Genomic DNA, 24,481 nt, shown 5'->3' with positions numbered 1-24,481 from the left:
CCCAAAGTTCAGCTGAATGTCGCAGGAGAAGAGAAGCCTGGACTGGGTGGCAGCCTGAGTTTTCAGCTTGGTACTGTAGTGGTGAGCTCCTTCTATAGCGAGCTACAATAGAGGCACTATGATGGGAAGGTGGATGGCTTTCAGTGAGCCACCTCCTGCTGTACCTAATGACATGGCAACACATTTGCAGAATGCGTGTAGAAGACAGGGATCTGCAGCCCTTGTAACTCACCCCACTCACACTGATCCGCTCCTTTACTCCTCCCTGAACTAGTCTGGTACCCTCAGTTTGGGAAACGCTGTTCAAAACATTGAATGCATAGTAACAAGCCAGTGATCTGGAACTGCAAAATCAAGGTACCAGTGGGTTTGTCCAGCCAAATGTGCCATGGTGACACTATCCACGAAGCCATTGCCTAACGCATCACACATTCCTAAATGTCTTATGTGCCATTTAAGGTACTTCCCTCATTGATTCACATTCTGCACCACTAACTGTTCAGGGCCATAACTAGAAGTAACAGAAAATACAAGGGTAAACCTCTGACAAGATAGAACACACTGACAAATCATCCTGATACCTCCAAAAAAGACCACAAACACAGCAATGAAAGATGAAGACATATATGGACCCATCATGGGAGCACAAGTAATATAATATCTGCATCAAAGAGTATTTGCAGTCCCTATATACAGTGCTTCTCCATTAACATACAGGTTTTTGAGTCTCCAATGGCCACCCTTCCAATTTGGCTTCTCAGTGAGGTGTGCATTTTCTAGGGATGGTGCCAACTCTTTTATTCTTTTTTTCCAGAGTGTCTTCATGTTTAAGGTTTACATGAGGAGTATAGATATATTTCCCTATGATTTAGCATTTGACCTATGGGATATGAAGTGTACCTATGACAAGTTGCTAAACCAAATTCATGATGTGTAGAGACAAAAGCACACAGAGTAAGTGTCCCCTAGAGGTTCATGATTAATAATTGCATTGTCCCTGGACATATACTTCCAGATTCCTGATCAAGACTTTGGAACAAGCAAAGAAAAGAATAGCCCAGAGAATCTTTTCCATGTTTGATAGTGAGTTTAGTGCCTGCAGGGACAGAACTTTGACATAGGGCCATCATCTGTTCTTGGTTACTTTGATGTAAATATGCATTAATGCTATTGGAGTCAATAAGTAATTCAAGATTTATGCTGGTATTTCCAAGAGAAAAATTTGATTCATAATCAATAAAGCTCACTATGGAGACCCCATGCTTTGTAGAAGTGGACCCTCAAGTTCCTCTGCATGAAATCAGTCCCACTCAAACCAAAAATATTCCTAGTGCTCTCCAAATTCTGATCCTCCCTCCCCTCCCCTCGTTTTCACAGCAAAATTACATTTCCACTGCAAGGTGTCCTCACACTTGCAGAGATGGAGGACATGATTTGTCCTTTAACTGCCGTAAGTAACTATGCATTCTTTTTTATTTTGCTGTAAAAACAAAAGACCTTGTCAATGGATCGCCTTAAATTATGAAATTTAATACACCAGGATTTATAATTTCAGCATTGTAACATAGCAATCCAGAAATCAATGCATCATGAATCTGTGGAAGAACAAAGTAACCCAGGGATTGGCAACCTTTGGCAAGCAGCGGGCAGCACATCCCTAGGCCTGCGCCTCTTCCCGCAGCCCCCATTGGCCTGGAGCGGTGAACCGCAGCCAGTGGGAGCCGTGATAGGCTGAACCTGCGGACACGGCAGGTAAACAAACTGTCCCGGCCTGCCAGGGGGCTTACCCTGGAGGGCCGCGTGCCAAAGGCTGTCAATCCCTGAAGTAACCTCACACAGCTTTTGGATAACAGGGCCTTCAGAAATCCTATGCATTTTAACTGTGCAAGTGTAGCAAGGACACTAAATCAATTAATAAAGTGGGAAAACATGGAAAATATCACAAAGTCATGAGAAACAGAAGCCTGGAACTGCAGTGAAACATACAGAATCAAGTTGATTGCGTGGCCAGATTTTTGACAGCTGCCCTTGACTTTGCAAACCACAGATTTCTGTGATCACCACATCTGAATTTGTGGGCACAAACCAGACAGGCATATACAAATTAATCTGCATGGGCACAAATGTATTTGGGAGGTAGGTTAAGGACACTCTAAAAGTGTGGGCTACCATATTAACTGCTACAATATACAATGCAACAGCTGCCTCATTATTGCAGACTAATGGAATGCATTCCAAAAACATCCAGGAATTAAACATGGGATTCAAAATACAAAATTACACACTACATTTGAACCAATCAAATATAAAATGTCACCAACTGAGATTTAGAAACCACACAGTGAAGTACACAAACAAATAAAGTTATGGCTGGTTAACTATACCTTCTATTTTTATTATTACCATTTTTGTGCACCATCCCTGTGGTTGTTTTGCTTAAACCCAGTGGAGCCAGAAGAGGAAATGAAAACAATATATAAAAATATATGTACTGTATGGCTGTGGTTCCCCATCATGCTCCCCAACTAAGATTACATTTATTCCCCCTCCCTATATTTTCCAACGGGGATTACATAACTCATATTTTCTGACTTTTCTATTATCAGTTTTAAACTAGAATAAGAGGCAGCTCATAAAGTTAAATATTTTTGGTTCCTTGGGACCAATCACATCTGGAAATATTTTTTTGTAAATCTAGAAAAAACAATCTATCTAAAGATATAATGATACCATCACCCTCAAATTAACTATGTGCTTTGCATCACTTAAGCACATGATTGGCTTAGTATTAAAAAGGTATAGCCAAACATGTCAAAGCCTTTTAAAATACTTGTCTGTTTCAAGCCACAAGGAAGCTAGGGGGAAGGCAGATGTACAGCCTATAACTACTTACTAGGAAACAGAATCTTAGCTGTTCTGCCCTGGTACACACTTAAGCCAATCTTTAGTTGCCCACCCAGAGGCAGCAAGCTGAGCTAGGTCAATGCTGTTAACAATAACAAACATGTCTATGAAACCTTTTTACATATAGTGATATTCACCTTCCTCCTTTCCCAGCAGAGACACACTAATTTGGAAATTTCCCTCCCAGAAGGAAAATTATGCAAAAATCTGAAAATACCCCCCTCTCTCTTTGCTGTGATTAACAAATTGAAATGGAGATGAAGTTCTACATGGTAGGTTAGTTTATTTTGCTTGAACGGAGGTATTTTGCCAGTAGCAGTTTTTAAATCTTTAATCACTCAGAGAGATTAACAGCAAACCTGGAAAATGCAAGGAAACCTATGTATCAAAAACTCACCATAATGCATGTAACCATTGCCTTTGGTAGGATCCAGCTGAATAGCCTTCAAGAAGTACTTTTCTGCCTCACTCTTGCGGCCCTTAAAAAAAAAAAAAAAAGAGAGAGAGAAAAAATGGATTATCTTAACACTGAGTCACCCTGGACTCTCCATATGCTCCCACACTTCCCAAATTCCAGGCACTAGAGCAACACAGTTTACTATTATTGCCAGATTCAACTTAAGTAAATAGGAACTAAATGGGAAAAAACTTCATGAACAAATTTAAAGTTCACTCATTAATAGATTCCAAGGCCAGAAGGGCCCACTGTGATCATCTAATTTGACCGCCTGCATAACACAGGCCATAGAATTTCTCTGAAAAAATCCTAGAGCAGGTATTTTTGAAAAAAAAAATCCAATCTTAATTTAAAAATTACAAGGAGTCTGGTGGCACCCTAAAGACTTTAAAAATGGTCATTCATGGAGAATCCACCATAACCTCTGGAAAATTGTTTTAATGGTCAATTACTCTTGCTTTAAAAAATGTACTCTTCATTTCCAGTCTGAATTTGTCAATCTGCAACTTCCAGCCATTGGATTGTGTTGTACCTTTGTCTACTAGACTGAATAGTCCATTATCAAATATTTGTTCCCAGCGTAAGTACTTATAGGCCAGGGATCGGCAACCTTTGGCACACGGTCCATCAGGGTAAGCACCCTGGCAGGCTGAGCCGGTTTGTTTACCTGACGCATCCGCAGGTTTGGCCGATCGCGGCTCCCACTGGTCGCGGTTCACCGCTCCAGGCCAAGGCGGGAATCGGGAAGCAGCGGCCAGCACATCCCTCAGCCCGCGCCGCTTCCTGCAGCCCCCATTGGCCTGGAGTGGTGAAACATGGCCAGTGGGAGCCGCGATCGGCCAAACCTGGGGACGTGGCAGGTAAACAAACCGTCTGGGCCCGCCAGGATGCTTACCCTGGTGAGCTGCATGCCAAAGGTTGCCGATCCCTGTTATAGGCTGTAATCAAGTCACCCATAACCTACTTTTCATTAAACTAAATAGCCTGAGCTCCTTTAGTCTGTCTCTCTAACACATGTTTTCTAATCCTTTAAATCATTCTTGTGGCTCTTCTCTGAACCCTGTCTAATTTAATCAACATCCTTCTTGAATTGTGGACACCAGAACTGGACACAGTATTCCAGCAGTGGTCACAGCAGAGTCAAATATACAGGTAAAATAAACTCTCTACTCTGATGACAGCTTGTGCCCTGCCAGAACATAGAGTTCCACAACACTCAAACTTCAGAAAACCAGGAAAAACAAAATTAGGGTACATACCCAATAATCTTCTTTTTGCCTCCCTGGAGATGGCAATAGCCACAATTATCTGCATGCACTACAGCTGGATTTAGTGTGAGAGTGTAGCTGTACTGAATGGTTTGAATGGTGGAAGCAGGTTGGTACAGGTGTATTCGGAGATGGGGATTAGTTTGAGGAGCATCACAGAGCTGTGGTTGTGATAGGAGAGTGTGCACCTTGAGGAGATAGTCTGCATCATTTCTTTGAAAAAATGTGTAGTTTGCTATAGTAGCAAGGCCCTGGGGGTAAGGGGGTCTTGCCACAGGAATTGTCAGTAGGGATGGGAGATAAGAGACTTATCTACAGGTGTGCTGAAGGGTAAGGGAAAGCACAAGGTTAGATGGTATCCTGTAAGTGTGAAGTGATTAAATTTCACAAGTGCAAGCATTCCAGCAGGAGAGTAGGCTATGGCTGTTTCTACACTTAAATGCTTCAGCTGAATGAGAACACCCCAAGGAGATGACTAGAGCCTGAAACAATAATTCTGAAATATGTGAATGGCTCCATTCATGTCAGCAGGTGTTTTCCTCTCCTCTCCCCAGTGCTGGAAAGCCTGTGATATGCAACGAGCATACCCATTCTCAACTCCTTCCCCAGTGTCTGCAGTGTGTTCTCAGTGCATGCTCCAGTATGCCTGTTCTCGGTTGCACATGCAGAGGGGAGCTTCCCCAGATCCTGTGTGCATAGCAGGGGGGAGCAGGAAAAGAGAGGTATGCTCAGACCCCTTAGAAGAACAAGGCTCCCAGATCTCAGCTCAAATGAGAGGGGCCAGACCTCCATAGATGGGCTGAGGGTCCCCAGATTGTGGCACACACACAGGAGGGCAATGTAGGGCTGACAGACACCTCTGCCCCTATTCTCCCCCACACGCCCCCTCTCCCCTTCTGGCTCTCTAACTCCTCTCCTACCCACCCATCCCCATTTATTCTCCTCTCCATAATTCCCTCACTACACACCAAATCCCTCTCTCCCCATTTCTAACTACTCTTCCAGCACTAATCATCCTCCCCTCTCAGCCAGCGTTTGCAGGTATCATTTATTTTCTTTTCATAAATAGTTTCAAACATGTTCTGCTATATTCGGATTAAATCCATTTCCCAAAAATAATGTAACAAACCCACACTCCTCTGACAGCAGCAGATTGGAGCAATATTTCAGATTTCTGCCCTCAATTAGATTTGAACTCACAGCGCCCATTAGGTGCTTGGAGTCAATGGCTGAAACAGTCCCTCAGCACCTTACATATCCTGAGAATCTTACGTGCCTCTCAACACTCTTGGATGCTCCTTTTTGCACACGTCCTGTGTAATGCATTAAGTGCATCCCTTAGACATGCTTGCTGGAACACTTAACTGGAAAAGCAAACTCTTCTTCTAATAACGTTTTAATTTGGTTTCCTCTGGAGGGCTGGTTGGTGTCATGCTCTCTGTTGGGATAACCTTCAAGTGTTTGAGACTCTGCTGTGATTATCTGAGCCCTGGTTTGATCTCTATCTGTGTGCCAAACTACATTGCCAGAATGTATCAACTTTAAGAAAAGCTGTTCCCACCCCCCCCGCCAGGGGCTGTATCTCAGGAACATCTTGTTCAAATGATCCCAAACTTAGATCACTGACCAAACTCTGCATCCCCCGAGACACACGAAATTTCAAGGCAATCCAAATAACCATATGGATTTTAGAGCTCTTACAAGAATCAAGCTTTAAACAAAAAGCCCGTCTTGACCATAACTATAGCAGAGCTGCTACAACATTCAAGGGTTACAACAAGTTTTGGGGTTGACTATTTTATGCTGCCGATCTCCAGGCACAGAGAGAAATGTGTTCAACACTATCTATGTTCAGGATCTAAGGAAAAGGTGGAAATCCATTGTAATAAATATTGTAAAGGACCTTGATAAACTGTGCGCTAATTTTCTGGACAAGAGTCAGGATAAGCAGAACTCCAAAACTAAACTGTGGTATGAAAATGAATGTTAGATACATTCATATGCTAAAAACACATGCACTGACGTCATCACCTAGAACTGTGGACACAGGATTTTGTAAAATCTCTTATATTTGGGTTCTACATTTATTTGCAGAGATATTAAAGTGCAACTCTCTTTCACACTCATATTAAAAAAAGATTTCATCGGAAGTAAGAGCTTTGCAGGTCAATATAAACATATAAAAGTGATACCAATCTTTTAAGGAAAATGTCTTGGACCTGGGTGAACTACCGAAGCTCTGACGAGAAAGGCAAGAGAAAGACACAGAAACAGTTGTCAAGTTAACAGAGCATAGTTTTGTTAATAAAAATCAACAGTACCTTTTGTTGTTTAGTACTCCAAAACCACTAAAACCAAGTACTATCACAAGCCCAGGGACAGAGGAAATCTACGGCTTATTACTCTTTCCTCATGGAGAAAATAGCTAAACTGTATTGTACCAATAGTTTGGTATCCTGTCTCAGACACTAGCCAGTATTGTGCAATAACATGCCTATGACTGCAGTTTATTCCTAGTACCAAGCAGTGAGTTGGTTTGTATTATGAGATATGAGCGCCTCAGAATTAAAATGACGTATTTTAATTAAATGCCACTGATGTGGAAGTAAGACTTCTTGATCTATAATTTTCAAGATTGCCCCGAGTGCCATTTTAAAGATACATACAACATAGCCTACCCCAGGGGTCGGCAACGTTCGGCACGTGGCTCACCAGAGTAAGCACCCTAGTGGGCCGGGCCAGTTTATTTACCTGCTGACGTGGCAGGTTCGGCCGATCGTGGTCCCCACTGGCCGCGGTTCGCCGTCCCGGGCCAATGGGGGCAGCAGGAAGCCACGGCCAGCACATCCCTCGGACCGCACCGCTTCCCGCCCCCATCGGCCCGGGACGGCGAACCGCAGCGAGCGGGGGCCGCGATCAGCAGAACCTGCTGTGTCAGCAGGTAAATAAACTGGCCCGGCCCATTAGGGTGCTTACCCTGGCGAGCCGTGTGCCGAACGTTGCCGACCCCAGCCTACCCTATAATCACTTGGTAAAGAAGCAGATTTTAATCAGATTGAGTATTGCATGCATTCTGTACTGTGAGCATCTATCCCATAATGTAGCAGTCAAACAATAACAAGAATTGCTCATAATTATCACTACCCCAAATCCTCAGCCCACGCCGCCTCAACAGCCTGAGAAAAGAAAAGGGGCTTTAAGTGAATCCAGAAAGTTAACAAGTGCAGGTGAAGATGGTGGGCACAAATTTCAAAGTCAAGGTCCCCTTTCAGAAGACACCCTGCCAGAAGCCTGCTCATTTATACTACAGGGGATCCATAAGGTATCCCTCCTGAAAGGGAAGAATTTGGCCCTTATTGTCCAATAACATTATCCTCAGTTTCCAATCCTGATACTTCAGACCCCTTTGTCAAGCCCCTGAACAGATTTTGGAAAATTAATCCTTCCCAGTTACCCACAATGCAAGCGACTGCTACCTCCTAACCACTGCAATCACATGATAGATGAGGCTCTTTTACATTTAGATGCTGAAGCACCTTTCATCCCAATTTTCTTTTCAAAAGGAACATATATTGTACAAGCGTACAGCGAGTCCTTCCTCCACCAGTGAAATGGAGCTGCCTCTGTGGGAGAAAGGCAGCAATTCTTTTTAAACAGCATGCAGCAATAGTTCAGCACAAGAAGTGAAGAAGAATGGCGTATCCAGTTGAAACTACCAGGGGAATTCAGGCAGACAGAGTAATTATTCAAGTTCAAATTGGTTCAGGATGCTCAGTTAACATCCTTACTCTGGCAAAAAGGGTCATGTCACAAAGTCCAGCCTGGAGACTCCAAAATTGTAGGCACAGACTGCATGTATCACTAATGCCAACAGAATTAACATTTACAGATCGTGCATCATTGCTCTTTTAACAGACTAATACAATTAGTCTTAGCTGACTGCATTCCGTCTTATGCATACTCAGGTTGCTATTCCTACTGAAAAAAGAACAGTTCACTGAAGGTAGTCATAAAATATGAATCTTCTGCTTCTAGAACTATGTCTATAAGACCACAAGTATTTGTCAAATATAATTTACTTTCATCTATTCAGTTCACCAGAATATGTTACAACTATATTCTGTTTGGCACTTTCCAAATGTAATACTGCACCCAGCTTAAGTCATTCAGGGAAACAGAATACATAATGGTGATAGGTGACCATATACATAGCATCAATAGAATGATTGTTATTGAGAGGCCAAAATGCTCATTAACAAAAACAGGAAAAAAGTCATATATTACATCACCCGAGACATAAACTGAAGTGCCAGCAAATGAACAGTGCAGAACCATTTATTCAGGTTGGCCGTCATTTTAATATATCCACATTTATCAAAAAATGATTAAGAATGTTCTCTTCCAAAGTGACATTCTGAAGGAACTTGCATCACACTCCACCTAAAGAGTCCTTTTCCATGCCATTTGTGTACTGTTAAAATGTCAATATATCAGCACACATTTTGTAAGCTTTGTTTAGGTGTCAGATGATATAAACCCCAGTCATTTGACAGAATCAGACTATATCACTATTAAAACTTTGGCATTTATCAAACTTGTATCTTATGTCAGGCAACAACATTTTCTACTAGCCACTGTAAGTATTCCTTTGCTAGCACAAGAGGATGCATATGGTGAAATAATCAGGTTTAGAGGACAACACCTATCTTTTCCCCCACTCTACTGTAAGGATTCAGTGCTAAGAAGCACCCAGGATAGGAGGAGATAGGTTCTAAATTTTAAGGGAAATCCATAATTAGTTATCAAAATAGTTGAAACATTAAATTGCTGTGGACTGGCACATTTCATGAATATTCATTTTTATGTGCAATGGGCCACACAATGACACAAATGAAGGCATTGAAGACCACTGGAAAGCTCTCAATTTTTAACAGCGAGGGTGAGCAGTTGTATACATATACACACATGCCTTGGAAACCTCACAAAGTGAAAATACAGCTTTATAACTGCAGAACAGAGTTCTATGTCCAAGATAAAATGGTTATTTATAAGTTTTTAATGGGAGGACTCAGTGGCTCTGAGGATGACTAATGGGATAGAACATGCCTTTCAACTACAGGTCACCAGTTCATATGCAGTCCAACTCAGTAGCAAACAGAAGTGTGCCATATGACAGCTTCTTCTTTGCTTGTGAGAAATGAGTAGATAGTCTTAGCCCACATTCTAATGGAGAAGTGCCAACTTCTCTCTCTCTCTCGCACACACACACACAAACATACACACATACACACACACAATAACTGATACTAATTGGCTGGTCAGTGAGGGAACAAGGATTCAATCATCATAACAATTGTATTATCATCTGACTTCTGGAGGGGATTCAGCCAGAGGTGGGGTGAAAGCACATAAGAAAGTCAGTTTAAAAAAAGCTTGTACTGCTCCTAGCCACACTATATTTGTCTGGGCCTTATCCAGAGGTCCCTAATTCAGGAAACATACCCATTCAGTTCAGTGAGACTCTTCCAAGTGTAAGGGCTCCTTACTCATGTTGCTCAAGCATACATAGAAGATGGGAGAATGTCCACTGCTATCACTCAAGCACCCCATGAAAAACATGAATCTAGTAAGCACAAATTCTACTAGGTGACCTGGCTTTCAAAAATGTGTCAGCCGCAACAGTTCCCATGGACTTAATGGGAGTAGCTGGGTGATCAGCAAGCAAGCCATTTTAAAGTACCTAAATATGGATTCAGGAGCCTAATTCTAGGTACCGATTTTTGAAAATGATAGCTGTAGTGTTTATCCCAACCGTCATTTCTATCAGATTATGGGCCTCATTCTACAAATATTGTCAGACATAGTGCTCAATTGGGCCTTCAAATAAAATACTTTGAAGTTACTCTGACTGAGGGAGTGACTGGAGGAAAGTTAGTAATTTAAAGAAAGTTGACATCTAGTCAAATAAACTGGCATGTATTTCCTGGACTAGAACACTCAAGTACTTAGGACAAAGAAAATAACTCTCCCCTGTCCCACCCAGAAATAATGGAACAAGCCAGCAACAGCAATTTCTCCTCACTCTGCTGGTAGAATTTGTAAAGCTCATGTTGAGCCAGCTGATGTACTTCAAGCTTCTAGAAACCTTTAAATCCTAAACTACTACTAAGATTGGGAGAGGTTAATGCAGTTCTGAATAATGCACTTGCACAAATTTATATGCACTGCTCGCTACCCGTTATGTGGCTCCCTCAACCTCATTCATTTAATAAACAGGTGTCCATTAAAAAACATTAAGAATCCCCTCTTTCCTCCTCAAAGATACATATTTGCACTATGAGAGTTACATAATTGTACTGCACATTATTTGGGAAGCATGCAGCACAGCAATAGTTAGGGGGATGAGTTTTAACATACTGACAGTCCTAAAATTACACCCCCAAAGTTCCACCATAGTTGAAATTGTACAAGGCTTTAATAAGTGAAGCAACAAAAGTCCCTATTTTGCATAGTCTTATGCTGGTGAGAGTTTGGTGGCACAATGGAAAATGAAATCTATGCATCAAGCAATTGACTGTCATTCCCTATGACCAATCCTCTTGATTCCTCTTTACGAATAATCACTTTTTTCAGAAGGACTATACAATTAAAATAACTTTTTGAGTAGAAAAAAGTGACTACAACAAACACTAGAAAGTAGGGGAAACCTGAATACTTTACTATCTCCTTTTGTATTGTAGAAGGCTTCTGAATGCCTGTATGAAAGATAATGTTTCCAACAACAGAAAGGGCAAGTGTGTGTGAGGCCACAGGGTCTGTGACAAGACTTTTGCTTCTGTTTTTTTGGGAGGGAAAAAGAAAAATAAACCTGTTCTATGAACCACCTTCTTTGCCTTATTAAAATGGACGAGTGCTCTGGGGCTGGAGCACCCACAGGAAAAAAATAGTGGGTGCTCAGCACCCACTTGTAGCCTAGACGATCAGCTTCTCCCCCTCCCTCCCAGTGTCTCCCACCTGCTGCGATCAGCTATTCGGTGGCAGGCAGGAGGCACTGGTGGGAGGGGATGGGGCGCGCTTGGGGTAGGGAGCAGGAAGAGGCAGGGCAGAAATGGGGCTTTGGGGGAAGAGGTGCAGTAGAGGCAGGGCCTGGGGTTGAGGACTCCCAGGGAAATGACAGAGTCGGCGCCTTTGCACAAGACAATTAAAAACATGAATATAATGGAACTAGATAGATGTTTGCATGTCCTAGTGAGTAATTCTATCATCTAATTCTTGTAAACTTTTTAGTCAGGAAGGTCTGGATAAAGAGAGGTACTAAGCAGTTGTATCTTCCATTGAAGTCAATGAGAGCTGAGAGTGCTCAGCAGTTCTCTGGATAAAAACCCATGTTGAGGAGGTGAAGGTGATGTGAGTACCTACCTGGACCGATTCCACTCTCCCTAGCCATTCTGGGGCCAGAGGAGTTTTGTGCCCCTGTCAATTATTGGGAGGCATGCCCCTGGTGTATGTCTCCCTTCAAAGTGTTCTGTTTAATGCCATATCATCTAGTCCAGTCCCCTGCACTCATGGCAGGACTAAGTATTATCTAGACTATTCCTGACAGGTGTTTGTCTAACCTGCTGTGAAAAATCTCCAATGACAGAGGTTCCACAATCTCCCTGGGCAATTTATTCCAGTACTTAATAACCCTGACAGTTACAAAGTTTTTCCTAATGTCCAACCTAAACCGTCCTTGTTGCAATTTAAGCCCATTGGTTTTTTCCCTATCCTCAGAGGTTAAGGAGAACAATTTTTCTCCATCTTCCTTGTAACAACCTTTTATGTACTTGAAAACTATTATTTCCCCTCTCAGTCTTCTCTTCTCCAGACTAAATAAACCCAGTTTTTTTCAATCCTCCCTTTTAGGTCATATTTTCTAAACTTTCAATCATTTTTGTTGCTCTTCTCTGGACTTTCTCCAATTTTTCCACATATTTCCAGAAATGTAGCACCCAGAACTGGACACAATTCTCCAGTTGAGGCCTAATCAGTGTGGAGTAGAATGGAAGAATTACTTCTCGTGTCTTGCTTCCAATATACCTGCTAATACATACCAGAATGATTGCTTTTTTTTTTTTTTTTTTGCGCAAAAGTGTTACACTGATGACACGTATTTAGCTTGTGATCCACAATGACCCCCAGATCCCTTCCTGCAATACTCCTTCCTAGGCAATCATTTCCAATTTTGTGTGTGTGCAACTGATTGTTCCTTCCTAAGTGGAGTACTTTGCATTTGTTCTTATTGAATTTCATCCTGTTTTCTTCAGACAATTTCTCCAGGTTATCCAGATCATTTTGAATTTTAATCCTATCCTCCAAAGCACTTGCAACCCCTCCCAGCTTGGTATCATCCACAAACTATACTCTCTATGCCATTATCTAAATCATTGGTGAAGAACCAGTACCCAGAATTGATCCAGGTGGGACCCCAGTCGATATGCCCTTCCAGCTTGACTGTGAACCACTGATAACTACTCTCTGGGAATGGTTTTCCAACCACTTGTGCACCCACCTTATAGTAGCTCCATCTAGATTGTATTTCCCTAGTTTGTTTATGAGAAGCTCATGCGAGATAATATCAAAAGCCTTAATAAAGTGAAGATATACCATATCTACCACTCCCCGGCATCCACAAGGTTCGTTATATGCTAACATATCCTCTTTTATGACATCCCACCACTTGTTCTTGGTTCTGCCTCTGTTTTTTCATTCAATCTTGAAATCTGTTGAACTCTTGTAACCTTGTAACTCTTGTAATAGTTATCAGGACTGTGATTTACATGACCAGATGATCTCAGTCTGCACTCCCTCTATTCTTCGTTTGTGGGTGTTACTTTGAACATGCCTCTAAAATACACATTCCTCATATGGTCTTTCTTTCACCACTCATCCATCTCAACATTTGCATTTCTTTGGAACAGATCATTTGCTCATGATATATGAAATCAGTACAAATAAAAAATAGTGCAGTACATGAAAAAAAAGTATGGCATACCAATTTTACTTTAGAGGGTTTTTAAAAAAAAAAATTCATCATTTATTCAGTGTTTTAGTTTTTTGCTCTTCCTTAGGGTCTAAGAGGAATTTACCAAAAAGGAATAACTAACTTTTATTAAGACACAAAAGGGCTGTAAAAAAGTAATAGGCAAATTTTAAAGAAAATGATTTCTTCACACACTTTGAGTTATATTTACTGTATGGAAAGTATTGAGTATTCATCTCTATCATTATTCTATAGACTATTCTTATATCCTGACCATATAATGAAAGTGGAATGGATGCATGTGAAATTAATTCCCATATTAGGCAATTTCCTTTCCATCCAGTCCTAAGTCTCTTTTTTATCATTTTTGATGAAGTAGAGTATTAACATCTACCTGTGTTCCATGACAGTAAATTCACTGTCTTTACATATTGTTTTAATTGAATTCTATAAATTCTTACTGAAGAGAATTTGGCCTGTATCCTGCATTCTTCTCTGATTACAGTCAAATTTACTATATGTAGACTAGTAACAGGTAACTGGGGGCTTATATTGCACCATTTAACAAAATAAAGATATTTTTTTCTTTCATGAAAACAGTTCATTGTGTGTTTGCCTTCTCTGTTTCCAGTCATGAGCTTTAAATTTTCGTGAGTGAGTAGGAACAATTTATGGCTTCCACTATCCTATTCACAGGAGCAAGACACAATGTCATTTACCAACTGGTAATCTAAATATCTTTTTAAATTTATTTTACAATGAGAGAGCCTTTCATTTTACAATTAGTCCCACAGAATTTTGGCGTACAGTCAAAAATATGTCCTAATGGAATTGAGAAGTGTATTCATGGATATAGTTTTATGACATGTGGCCAACCTCAGGAAATACAACCTTGATAGATGCCAGTTATGGAAATATCTCTAGCTAGGAAATCCTGTCATTTAAGACACAGATGTATCCATGTATACTGGATAAACCACACCTGAAGCAACTGGGGGATAATGGCCATAAAGCAATGCAATGTGACTTTTATATTCAGACATATTCTGAGAGAAAAAAAGAATGAGAAACTATGTAGTACATGTTTGGTATATAAAAACTGATCCCAAAATTGGAACTCCAGGCCCAAACCACCTCTGAACTTTAGGAAATTTCAGAATTAGATCCAAACTTTCTGACTTGGACCCATCCCTAATAATAATGGCATGGTCTCAAGCTTGGTTCAATTTGGCTAGATCGTAAGTGGACCCCACAAAGGATTTAATACAATAGAAAATTATGTCATATATATATTGCACTCTGAAGATAAGCCGCTGTTCTCAAATTTAAGACTTGTCAATAAACGTCTGAATGGTGATAAGGGCACTTTATTACACAGCAGTCAAAGAGCCAACCAGTTAATCATTTTTGGATGTCAGTCAATGATGGATTGAATTTAATTGAATATGGACCTACCAGGAATCCTATATCCATAATACTCTGCTATGATGGGAATTAAACTGGAAAATTCAACTTTTATTAAAAAATTCCTCCTATGAACAATTTTACCTGTCAAGATATTTAGCCTCCAAAAATGAAATATCTAACCAGTTCAGTCATCTAACTGAGTTGGCCCATTTAGAAAGTGTCTTTTCATGCAAGTGAAAAATTTCTAAGCTTTTAATGAACAATCCTAGAAATGTTATTCCTACTGTCAAAGCTGCTTCCCCACTCTGAACTTTAGGGTACAAATGTGGGGGCCTGCATGAAACTTCTAAGCTTAACTACCAGCTTAGATCTGGTCTGCTGCCACCACTCCCAGTGTGCTAATTCCCTTCCCTGGGTAGCCTTGAGAGACTCTTCACCAATTCCCTGGTGAATACAGATCCAAACCCCTTGGATCTTAAAACAAGGAGAAATTAACCATCCCCCTCCTTTCTCCCACCAACTGCTGGTGGATCAAGATCCAATCCCCTTGGATCTAAAAACAAGAAAAAAATCAATCAGGTTCTTAAAAAGAAGGCTTTTAATTAAAGAAACAGGTAAAAATCATCTCTGTAAAATCAGGATGGAAAAATAACTTTACAGGGTAATCAAACTTAAAGAGCCCAGAGGACCCCCCTCTAGCCTTAGGTTCAAAGTTACAGCAAACAGAAGTAAACACCCTAGTAAAAGGTACATTTACAAGTTGAGAAAACAAAGATAAAACTAACACGCCTTGCCTGGCTGTTTACTTACAAGTTTGAAATATGAGAGACTTGTTCAGAAAGATTTAGAGAGCCTGGATTGATGTCTGGTCCCTCCTAGTCCCAAGAGCGAACTCCCCCAAAACAAAGAGCACAAACAAAAGCCTTCCCACCACCAAGATTTGAAAGTATCTTGTCCCCTTATTGGTCCTTTGGGTCAAGTGTCAGCCAGGTTACCTGAGCTTCTTAACCCTTTACACGTAAAAGGATTTTGGAGTCTCTGGCCAGGAGGGATTTTATAGTATTGTACACAGGAGGGCTGTTGGCCTTCCCTTTATAGTTATGACACCTACTATAGTTATATTATGCTGTTTTCAGCTAATCACTATATAAAATGCCATAAACTACTCCAGAAAATTACATTCAACTTTAATATATATGTATATAACTTGAATATATTTCAGCATTTCAACTTCAAAACTTTTTTTAAAGAACAGTAACTCAGTGACTAATCTTCACTATTCCTGCTTGGTACCAATATGCAAATGTTACCGTTTTTTTACACAGAGGAAAAAGGAGATGGGCAAAGCACAGTACCTCTACAGCCAGAAAGGACATTGCTGTCAGAGCTGCCAAACAGAACTTCAGAGATCCTGGCTCCTACGCTTCTTTTCAAACCATTGGAACATGCTGGGCTGATCAAATCATTAATAGTAATGGATCAAACTCAGTTGATCCATTATACATTTTCTTTCCTTTTGTCCCATCCTTTTCTTTTCTCCCGCCCTCATTATTTCCATGCTCATATCTATGTAAATTTATTTTGTTCGGTCATTCAGGGTATGCACTAATTATTCATTAATATTGCTTATATATAATGTGGTAAGGAAGGGAACTTTGGCAACAACAGATTCTTAGAGCATGTCTACACTTACTGTGGATCGATGCTGCAGCAATCGATCCACTGGGGATTGATTCAGTGGGGCTAGTGAAGACCCGCTAAATCAACCGCAGATCGCTCTCCCATCGACTTCGGTACTCTACCGGAACGAGAAGCTTAAGGTAAGTCAACGGGAGAGTTTCTCTCATCTACCAGCGCGGTGTAGACGCTGCAATAAGTCTACCTAAGCTATGTCGACTCCAGCTATGTTATTCACGTAGCTGGAGTTGCGTAACTTAGGTCGACTTAACCCCATAGTGTAGACCTGCCCTTAGTCAGATCCTTTGTTGCTGTTTGATACCCAATAGGCTTTTTATATCCAATTTGAGGAATAGTGCGCATTGACAATTTGAACTCCAATTTTCTGACTAGTTAGTTGTGCAACACTGGCAGCAAACACCCTAGGGAAGATTTTGGCCACCTACTGGGGATACGTTTAAAATGTGAGGGATCAGGTTTAACTTTAATTTTTACTCTAAGACAGGATAGAGGCTTATAAATCATTTTGTTTCTTGGAGTTTAATTTAAAAGAGTCCTTAACTATCATATGTGTGTGACTTATTTAATCATATCAAACATTCTGGATTGTATGGAATCACCTAGTATGATTGTTACTGAATTTACTTGGCTGAGAACTGAAATACAGAAACTTTATGAAGCAAATTATTTCCCCCCAATATTTAAGGTTCAATTTTGAAGCTGGTAAAAATAAGAGATTAATAGCACTATGTAGAGCCAAATAAATTTGCCAAGTAAAAGGCAAACCAATACTGCATGTTTCCCCAAAGAGATACACTGAAACATATAATTCCTAAACTACATCTTGCCTAATTTTATATTATTGGGCTGTTTCTTAAGCAAACTAACCACTATTTGCATTATTACAAACTGTGGGCATTTTGATGTGAGCAGAAATCCACTTGGGGTATATAGAACTGAAACCTTCAATCTGGTTCCATCTATGACACCTAAGTAAGGTTTCTAGAAAGAGACTAGTGCATCCAACACCATTGCCTATCCAGTATAAGCAGATGCCAATTGACAGCCTTCAGTAGGCAAAAAAGTTTAGGCTGAATGCCTACTGAACTTAGACTAACGCAAAAATAGCCTTGCTTATGTTTCCTTAGCATGTGTGCTGACACTTTCTCCCTTTGAAAATTTTGTTCACACAATGCAAAGCAAATTAGAGTACATGCTCAAGGCTGCATCTGGGCCTGTCATTTTTAGACAAAGAGACTCCATTACATTTTATAAATGGAGTTCTGCAATTTGAAAGCCTTTCATAAGAATTATGTTTTTCCTTGTGAAGAAGAAATAAATTACCTAAGTAAGGCAAGAGCTCAGGTGCTTTGGCTGTTACCCCATGTTTTCCCAGTTGACTGATGAGGTCAGCTAGGATGTTGCTTTCACCAGTATGTTTCTCAAACAATTTATCTAACTTAGCATGCAAGGCCTTAAGAGAGCTTAAAAAAATGCATAACATTCAGGTATTGCTGACCCAAATGGCTAAATTCTGTTCTTGAGAAAAGAATACATAAAATAAAACTAGGAACTTAAACACCAGCCAACAGGCTGCTTTCTAGTTATCCTACTAGCTGAGCTACTAATCATGCTTTTTAACCACTAAATTTAGCTATTCTTATATACATTCTGCAAAATTGTACCCTAGTGAGCATAATTTTTAGATATGAGCATACAGCATTATCTGTTGTATGAGTAGCCAAATAGTTGTGACTGTTGATACTTGGTAAGAAGATCCAAATTCATTACACCATTCCTTTGGAGCACAATATTCAAGCATTTCAAGTTTTGTCACTTTTTCTGCATGTACAGGAACACTACCTGTTTCATCTTGGAATTTCCCATATCCCAGAAAAGGTATAAAGACATTACAAATATTTACACAATAGAACAGCACAGGGAGCTTATAATTTTAGTGTAGGATTTCCCAAAGAGCTCAGTGTTGGCCTACCTCTTCTCCCAATTAAGCCAATGAGAGCTTTACCATCTACCTCAAAGGGAGTGGAATTGAGCGCTTTGTGGTACATAGGTTTTGTACTGAGTGAATTTCAACTTAGAACATAACTATTGAGCGAATATAATGGCATCCAAAAAACATATGGTGTTGTATCTATCTATGCAGTGAATGAGCACATGTTGTTAAAGCTTTAACAACCAGCTATAAAAACAAATGAGGGGTCTGAGCCTCATTTACACTTAAGCGTCTTTACACTACTCTATCAGAGCATAGGGGCCTCAGAGTGGAAGTAAACTGTATTTAAACCCTCTAAAATACAAATTGCTCCCACTTTAAGGCATCTTTGCACACTAAGACCTGGTCTACACTGGGGGGGGGAGGTGTCGATCTAAGTTACGCAACTTCAGCTACGTGAATAACATAGCTGAAGTCGACCTACTTAGATCGACTTACCATGGTGTCTTCACCGTGGTGAGTTGACTGCTGCCGCTCCCCCGTCGACTCTGCCTGCGCCTCTCGCTGAGCTGGAGTGCAGGAGTCGACGGGAGAGTGCTCGGGGGTCGATTTATCGCATCTAGACTAGACGTGACAAATCAACCCCCGCTGGATCGATCGCTGCCCGCCAATCTGGCGGGTAGTGTAGACCTACCCTTAGAGAGAATGAAGTTGCTGTAGTACAAATGAGAATTAGACTTCAGATGTATTGTCACATATGAACAAATAGACTTACATGAAATGTATTGAAAAGATCAATAAGTAAAATGTTTTTGAGGTCTACAAGTGTAACTTTAAATGTCCAGCTTTTATTAAAACACAGACTGCGTCTTCTGAGTTCCACAGACATATCCTTGTAGATACTTTGACAGTAAGCTTTACTAAGAGTCATTTTGCCCAGGAATGCCACATGTTTAACACTTCTATGAATGTAAGACAGTTGTCTGCTTCATTAATAGTTGTTTTTTAAAAAGGTTTAAGCCATATCATTTTATTGCACGCATGGACACACACATGCACTATTTGGGTAGGCTTAGAAAAGATTTATTATTTCAGGGGTGTCTAAGGCCCAATCAGAGATTGGGACCCATTGTACTAAGCATTATAAACACTCACAAGACCCACACACAAAAATAATCACTCCTATATCAAAGAGTTCTCAAACAAAAAACACAATTTGAACTTTTTCTAAAGAAACAGTAATATCAAAATATGTAAACAAAATACTAGTGTATAACACATTAAAATGTACAAAGGTTTGCAACAATATTCATTTTTGGGGATGTGTGTAAATAATTAGATTTTATGTTGTGCTTCAAACTGAAGCTGGTATTTTCTGCTCTTTTGCAGAAACAGGTGGAAGTCTATAAATGGAATGGATTAGCACCTTCCAAATAACCTCATACTAAGCATATACAAAACCAAGCAAATTAGCTAGCACAAGAAAAATTATAAAGCTTAGATTAGACTTTCTGCCTTCCATTGTTCATTGTATTGCTTGTAAAATGAAGGTTTAAAGTCCCGCTATGCAAACAGCCCTTCAAAACAGGAGTAATATTAACTGCATGTAGATATGAAGCTGCAAATATCAACTTAAAATTAAATGAATTAATATCATTCATTCACCACACTGTTACCATAATTTTAAGTTTTACAGTACAGGATGAATTCTGATTTACCCCCCCCCCCCTTTTTTTTTTTTACAGTTGTAAAAACAGGGTATACCATCCTGTGTTTCAGCACGGCAAACCACTCAAAAAGGAACAAATTCTGTTTAAAAATCTCTTTTCAGCAAGATCTGATGTCAGCTTTTAATTTCTACTGCACTTGAGATTTGAGTTTGATTCATAACACTGTATCCTATGTCGTTGAAGGCAACAATGATAATTAGAAACTTGTTTCAGTGGACCGAGAAAAGGAACAAGACACAGAGGTCATTGTCCCAAGCGGTCAAGAAGAGAAAGGAGGATTATATTAACTTTTCACAGCTAAACAGGTATATTGGATAGAGCAATAAAGCGGCTTTATTTTAAGGTGTCTTATAGGACTAATTTTTGAAGAAATAAAAAGTATCAGGAAATCATAAAAGAAATCATAGGTTAAGAACATGCTCTCTGCATTCATATTTCATTAGTTGTGTTTGATATGTTAGAGCCAAGTCCAGACAATATAAATGCATTTAGTAACTCAGTACTCTAGCACACTACTTGATTTATACTCATACATTTATAAAACTATAAATTGCTCCTACTGCAAATTGGGAAATCACAGCCTACAGCAATTAGCAGCAATTTGGCAAGTCTTAACAGACTGGGCATAGGTTACGTCCTCCCCACAATCATAACAGTTGTTCACCAGAGGAAGATGAATCCAGAAGGTACAAGAAGCTGGTTCAATAGCCAGGTTTGGCACTGGTGGAATAAATGAGTGCTATTAGTAGGTGTTAATACTGGCAACAGACTTAAGGAGGCAGAAAAGCTGGGGTTAAAATTGGGCTATTTAAGTCAGGAAATAAAACATTATTGAATTTGTGAACTTTACAGTTTTGATTTTACAACTAGGTTTATGTTGTACAATTGCCTTTGGCTGAGACCTAGAAGCTTGGCTGAGCATTTTTTTTTTTTAGCTCCCCGGCCAAGGAAAGTTTTCTAGCTCAGTTATCATTTTCATTCTTCATCTCCTCCCACTCACTGCCCCATCTCTTCCTTGGAAAATAAGCTAACAGCCAAGTAGAACTTTTAATAGAAGCTTGTTTCAACATTTGTTTTACTGTAGCTCAAAAAAAAAAAGTTGCAAAAAGTTTGACTTTAAACAAACTACGACTGGTGTGACATAAAAGGAGAGACCCCCCAAAATGTCTCTCCTTAACATTTGAGAGAATTACCCAAGGCACTATAATAACTTCCTGCCTTTTTTCAGTCATCTGTGCAGTGTCTATTTCTATTCAATAGACTTAAATAGCAAAGTTCAAATTAAGAATGAATCACAATGTGTCTCTAACCCTGGCTTGGAGGGATGAGATGAGAGATTATTCCAGTTTCCATCTCCATCCAATCCCAGTGGAATCTGTAGAGACTTCGATTAAGCATGCCAGTTAGTGCGAGTCATGAAAGAAGCCTTTGTGATGAAGATACCTCTGCTTGAAACTCCTTTCACAGACGCCATGGAACAACCATTGTGCTGTAAAACTGACCAAGGCTGAACCAACAACCTGGAGGTCAAAGGTTTCATATCCCACTGTTAATTTCCTGTTCCATTCAGCTCTCCTGAAAAAACTGATGACTGTAGAAAATCCAATAAAATATATTTTTCTCCTTTCCCATGTATTGGTCATAAATCATTCCCAATATTGAAAGGTTTCAGAGTAGCAGCCATGTTAGTCTGTATCCGCAAAAAGAACAGGTACTCTAAGGTGCCACAAGTACTCCTGTTCTTTTTCCCAATATTGAAATGTCAGTGACCAAACTTGAATAATTAAAAACAACAACAAACCACAACCACATATATGCATTTCATATCCACTACCACATCATCATCTAAATAGTGTTGTTTTCTGAAGCACTATGTTAATTACATTCTGGAAGGTTAAAAAACAAAAAACAAAAATAATGCTCCTTTTGTGTCTTCTGTCTTATTTTTCTGTTAATGCACATTGCTGTCATATGTACAGCAATGAATATATACAGAGAAGACATGGCAATAATAAAAGAAAAGATAATTTTAGGGCAATATTAATCATTTTTGATGAAAATAGACAAACATGAAAGAGTGCGTGTGTGGGGAAAGGAGGGGTATTGTATTTCACTGGCCTATGGTTTAACATCATGATGTGGTGTCCAATACTCAGAGTTGTATAGAGATTCTTTTCAATTCTGATATTGATATATATTCTTTCCTGAACCTGAAGGCACTGGTTGCTTCATATGCATCTTGTGTTTAAATTCCTTCAAGAAATGTAAACAGTTAAACGCTAATACAAATTTGTGTGGACTTTTTCACCCTTTTCCATTCTCCCTCCAAATTAGGTGCATGTTATCAATTCAGAAACCCACAATTATATAATAAAATTATTTCAGGACTAAAGGACAAATCTAAAATTTCTTGTAGCCAGTTCTCATAATTTGGAAATAATTAAGATGTTAAAAAAAAGATGTAGAATTTTTTTTTCCATGGAAATGACAAGACATCCCATAACAGATTGTATATTCTATCTAATCAGCAATTAAGAATATATGTAAAATTACATATGTAAAAGAGAGGTGTGGGGTGGAAAAAATAGAGATCTGGATTCTAACTGAGAAAACCCTTCCTTCCTCTTCCACATATTCTAGTAAAATAGAAATTCTGAGTCTCATAAAAATATTTCTTCAAGAAAAAAAAGAGAATGAGAAAAAAAAAAAAAACCCCTCATCATGCAAGCTTTCAAATATACTCCTCAGGTGCAAATAATGAAGTGGGCCAGAAGAGGAAGGTGAACTGGGAAATCCTGTGATGTATTCCACTTGGAGTTTAATATTAAATAGATATATCCCAAAAGTGCATGTGTATGTCAGTATGTGAGAAATTTTAACTGGAATTGGGAATTAGACTGGAAAATTATAGTTCCACAGCTTGAAACTGACAGACAGTGGGATAATGATCAGAGCTCAACTATTATTCCATTGCAAACTGAAAGCTCCAATCTGTACTGGCGTTACAAACCTTTTAATTGACAGCTTTTAGTAACATTTGAAAATAGATGTTGAATTCACTTTAATTGTTGTTGTCACTTCCTTCTCTCATCTCAGTCCTTCTGTTCTAAACTTTTCTCGCTGCAATTCATGTATTTTAAGCAAAAGTAAAGAAAGGGTGGAGGATATGGTGGAGTTAAAGTATTTCTTTTACATTTCTTTCCTGTTACACTGTATACAAAAGTCCTTTGTCAGAAGACTGTGTAGAAGAGGGGCCATAGTGAAGCTGAGGGCAGGTCTTCACTACGGGGGAGGGGGGTCGATTTAAGATACGCAAATTCAGCTACGCGAATAGCATAGCTGAATTTGACGTATCGGAGCCGACTTACCCCGCTGTGAGGACGGCGGCAAAATCGACCTCCGCGGCTTCCCATCGATGGAGCTTACTCCCACCTCTGCTGGTGGAGTAAGAGTGTCGATTCGGGGATCGATTGTCGCGTCCCGATGAGACACGATAATTCGATCCCCGAGAGATCGATTTCTACCCGCCAATTCAGGCGGGTAGTGTAGACCTAGCCTGAGACAAAGGAAGATGAGGGTGTTCAGAGGGAAGCCAAAGGACTGAGGAGCAGAACAAGGCAGAGCAACATACAGTATTTCTTCACTGCAAACAATGCCACCAGCCTCATCAATGGATGCGGGACATTGATGGGGCCTGCTGTGAAAGAGGGACAGTCCCAGTGGCAAGGGACGGAGACACTCGCCAAGGGACAATAGGTAGCTCCTCCCCTTGGGAGTCTCTGGCACCCATTGGCCAGCTGGGAGAGAGGGGTGCTGATTTGCCAGCATTCCCCAGTTCCCAGGATTTAGCCTAGAGCAGGAGCCAGGTGACATCTCTTTCAGCTCCATTCCAGCAAGGAAGGTGTACATTTGTCCGATGGAAATGCTTATATATGGCTACAGGATATGAGGCAATGGATTGGGCAGGAATTGTGATACCATACAGTGTGGTTGGGTGGGGAGAGCGATCAAGCTAGTTGCTGATGCTCCCTGTATCCAGTTTTCATTGTGGTTAAGGGAATA

At 40.0% G+C, this 24,481-nt stretch overlaps 1 protein-coding gene across 1 annotated transcript in view; it reads right to left on the bottom strand.

Moving 5' to 3' along the window:
• Positions 1-24,481, bottom strand: part of TMTC2 (transmembrane O-mannosyltransferase targeting cadherins 2) — a 356,119-nt gene that overhangs the window by 57,826 nt on the left and 273,812 nt on the right. The window contains exon 9 of the mRNA XM_034772257.1: positions 3,302-3,383. Coding sequence (XP_034628148.1) covers positions 3,302-3,383 — 82 coding nt within the window. The remainder of the gene's footprint in view (positions 1-3,301; positions 3,384-24,481) is intronic.

Source organism: Trachemys scripta, chromosome 1 (assembly GCF_013100865.1).
Source record: "Trachemys scripta elegans isolate TJP31775 chromosome 1, CAS_Tse_1.0, whole genome shotgun sequence".
NCBI classification, from domain to species: Eukaryota; Metazoa; Chordata; order Testudines; family Emydidae; genus Trachemys; species Trachemys scripta.
The sequence above is the reverse complement of the archived record's forward strand: the minus strand, read 5'-3'. Positions and strand labels throughout refer to the sequence as shown.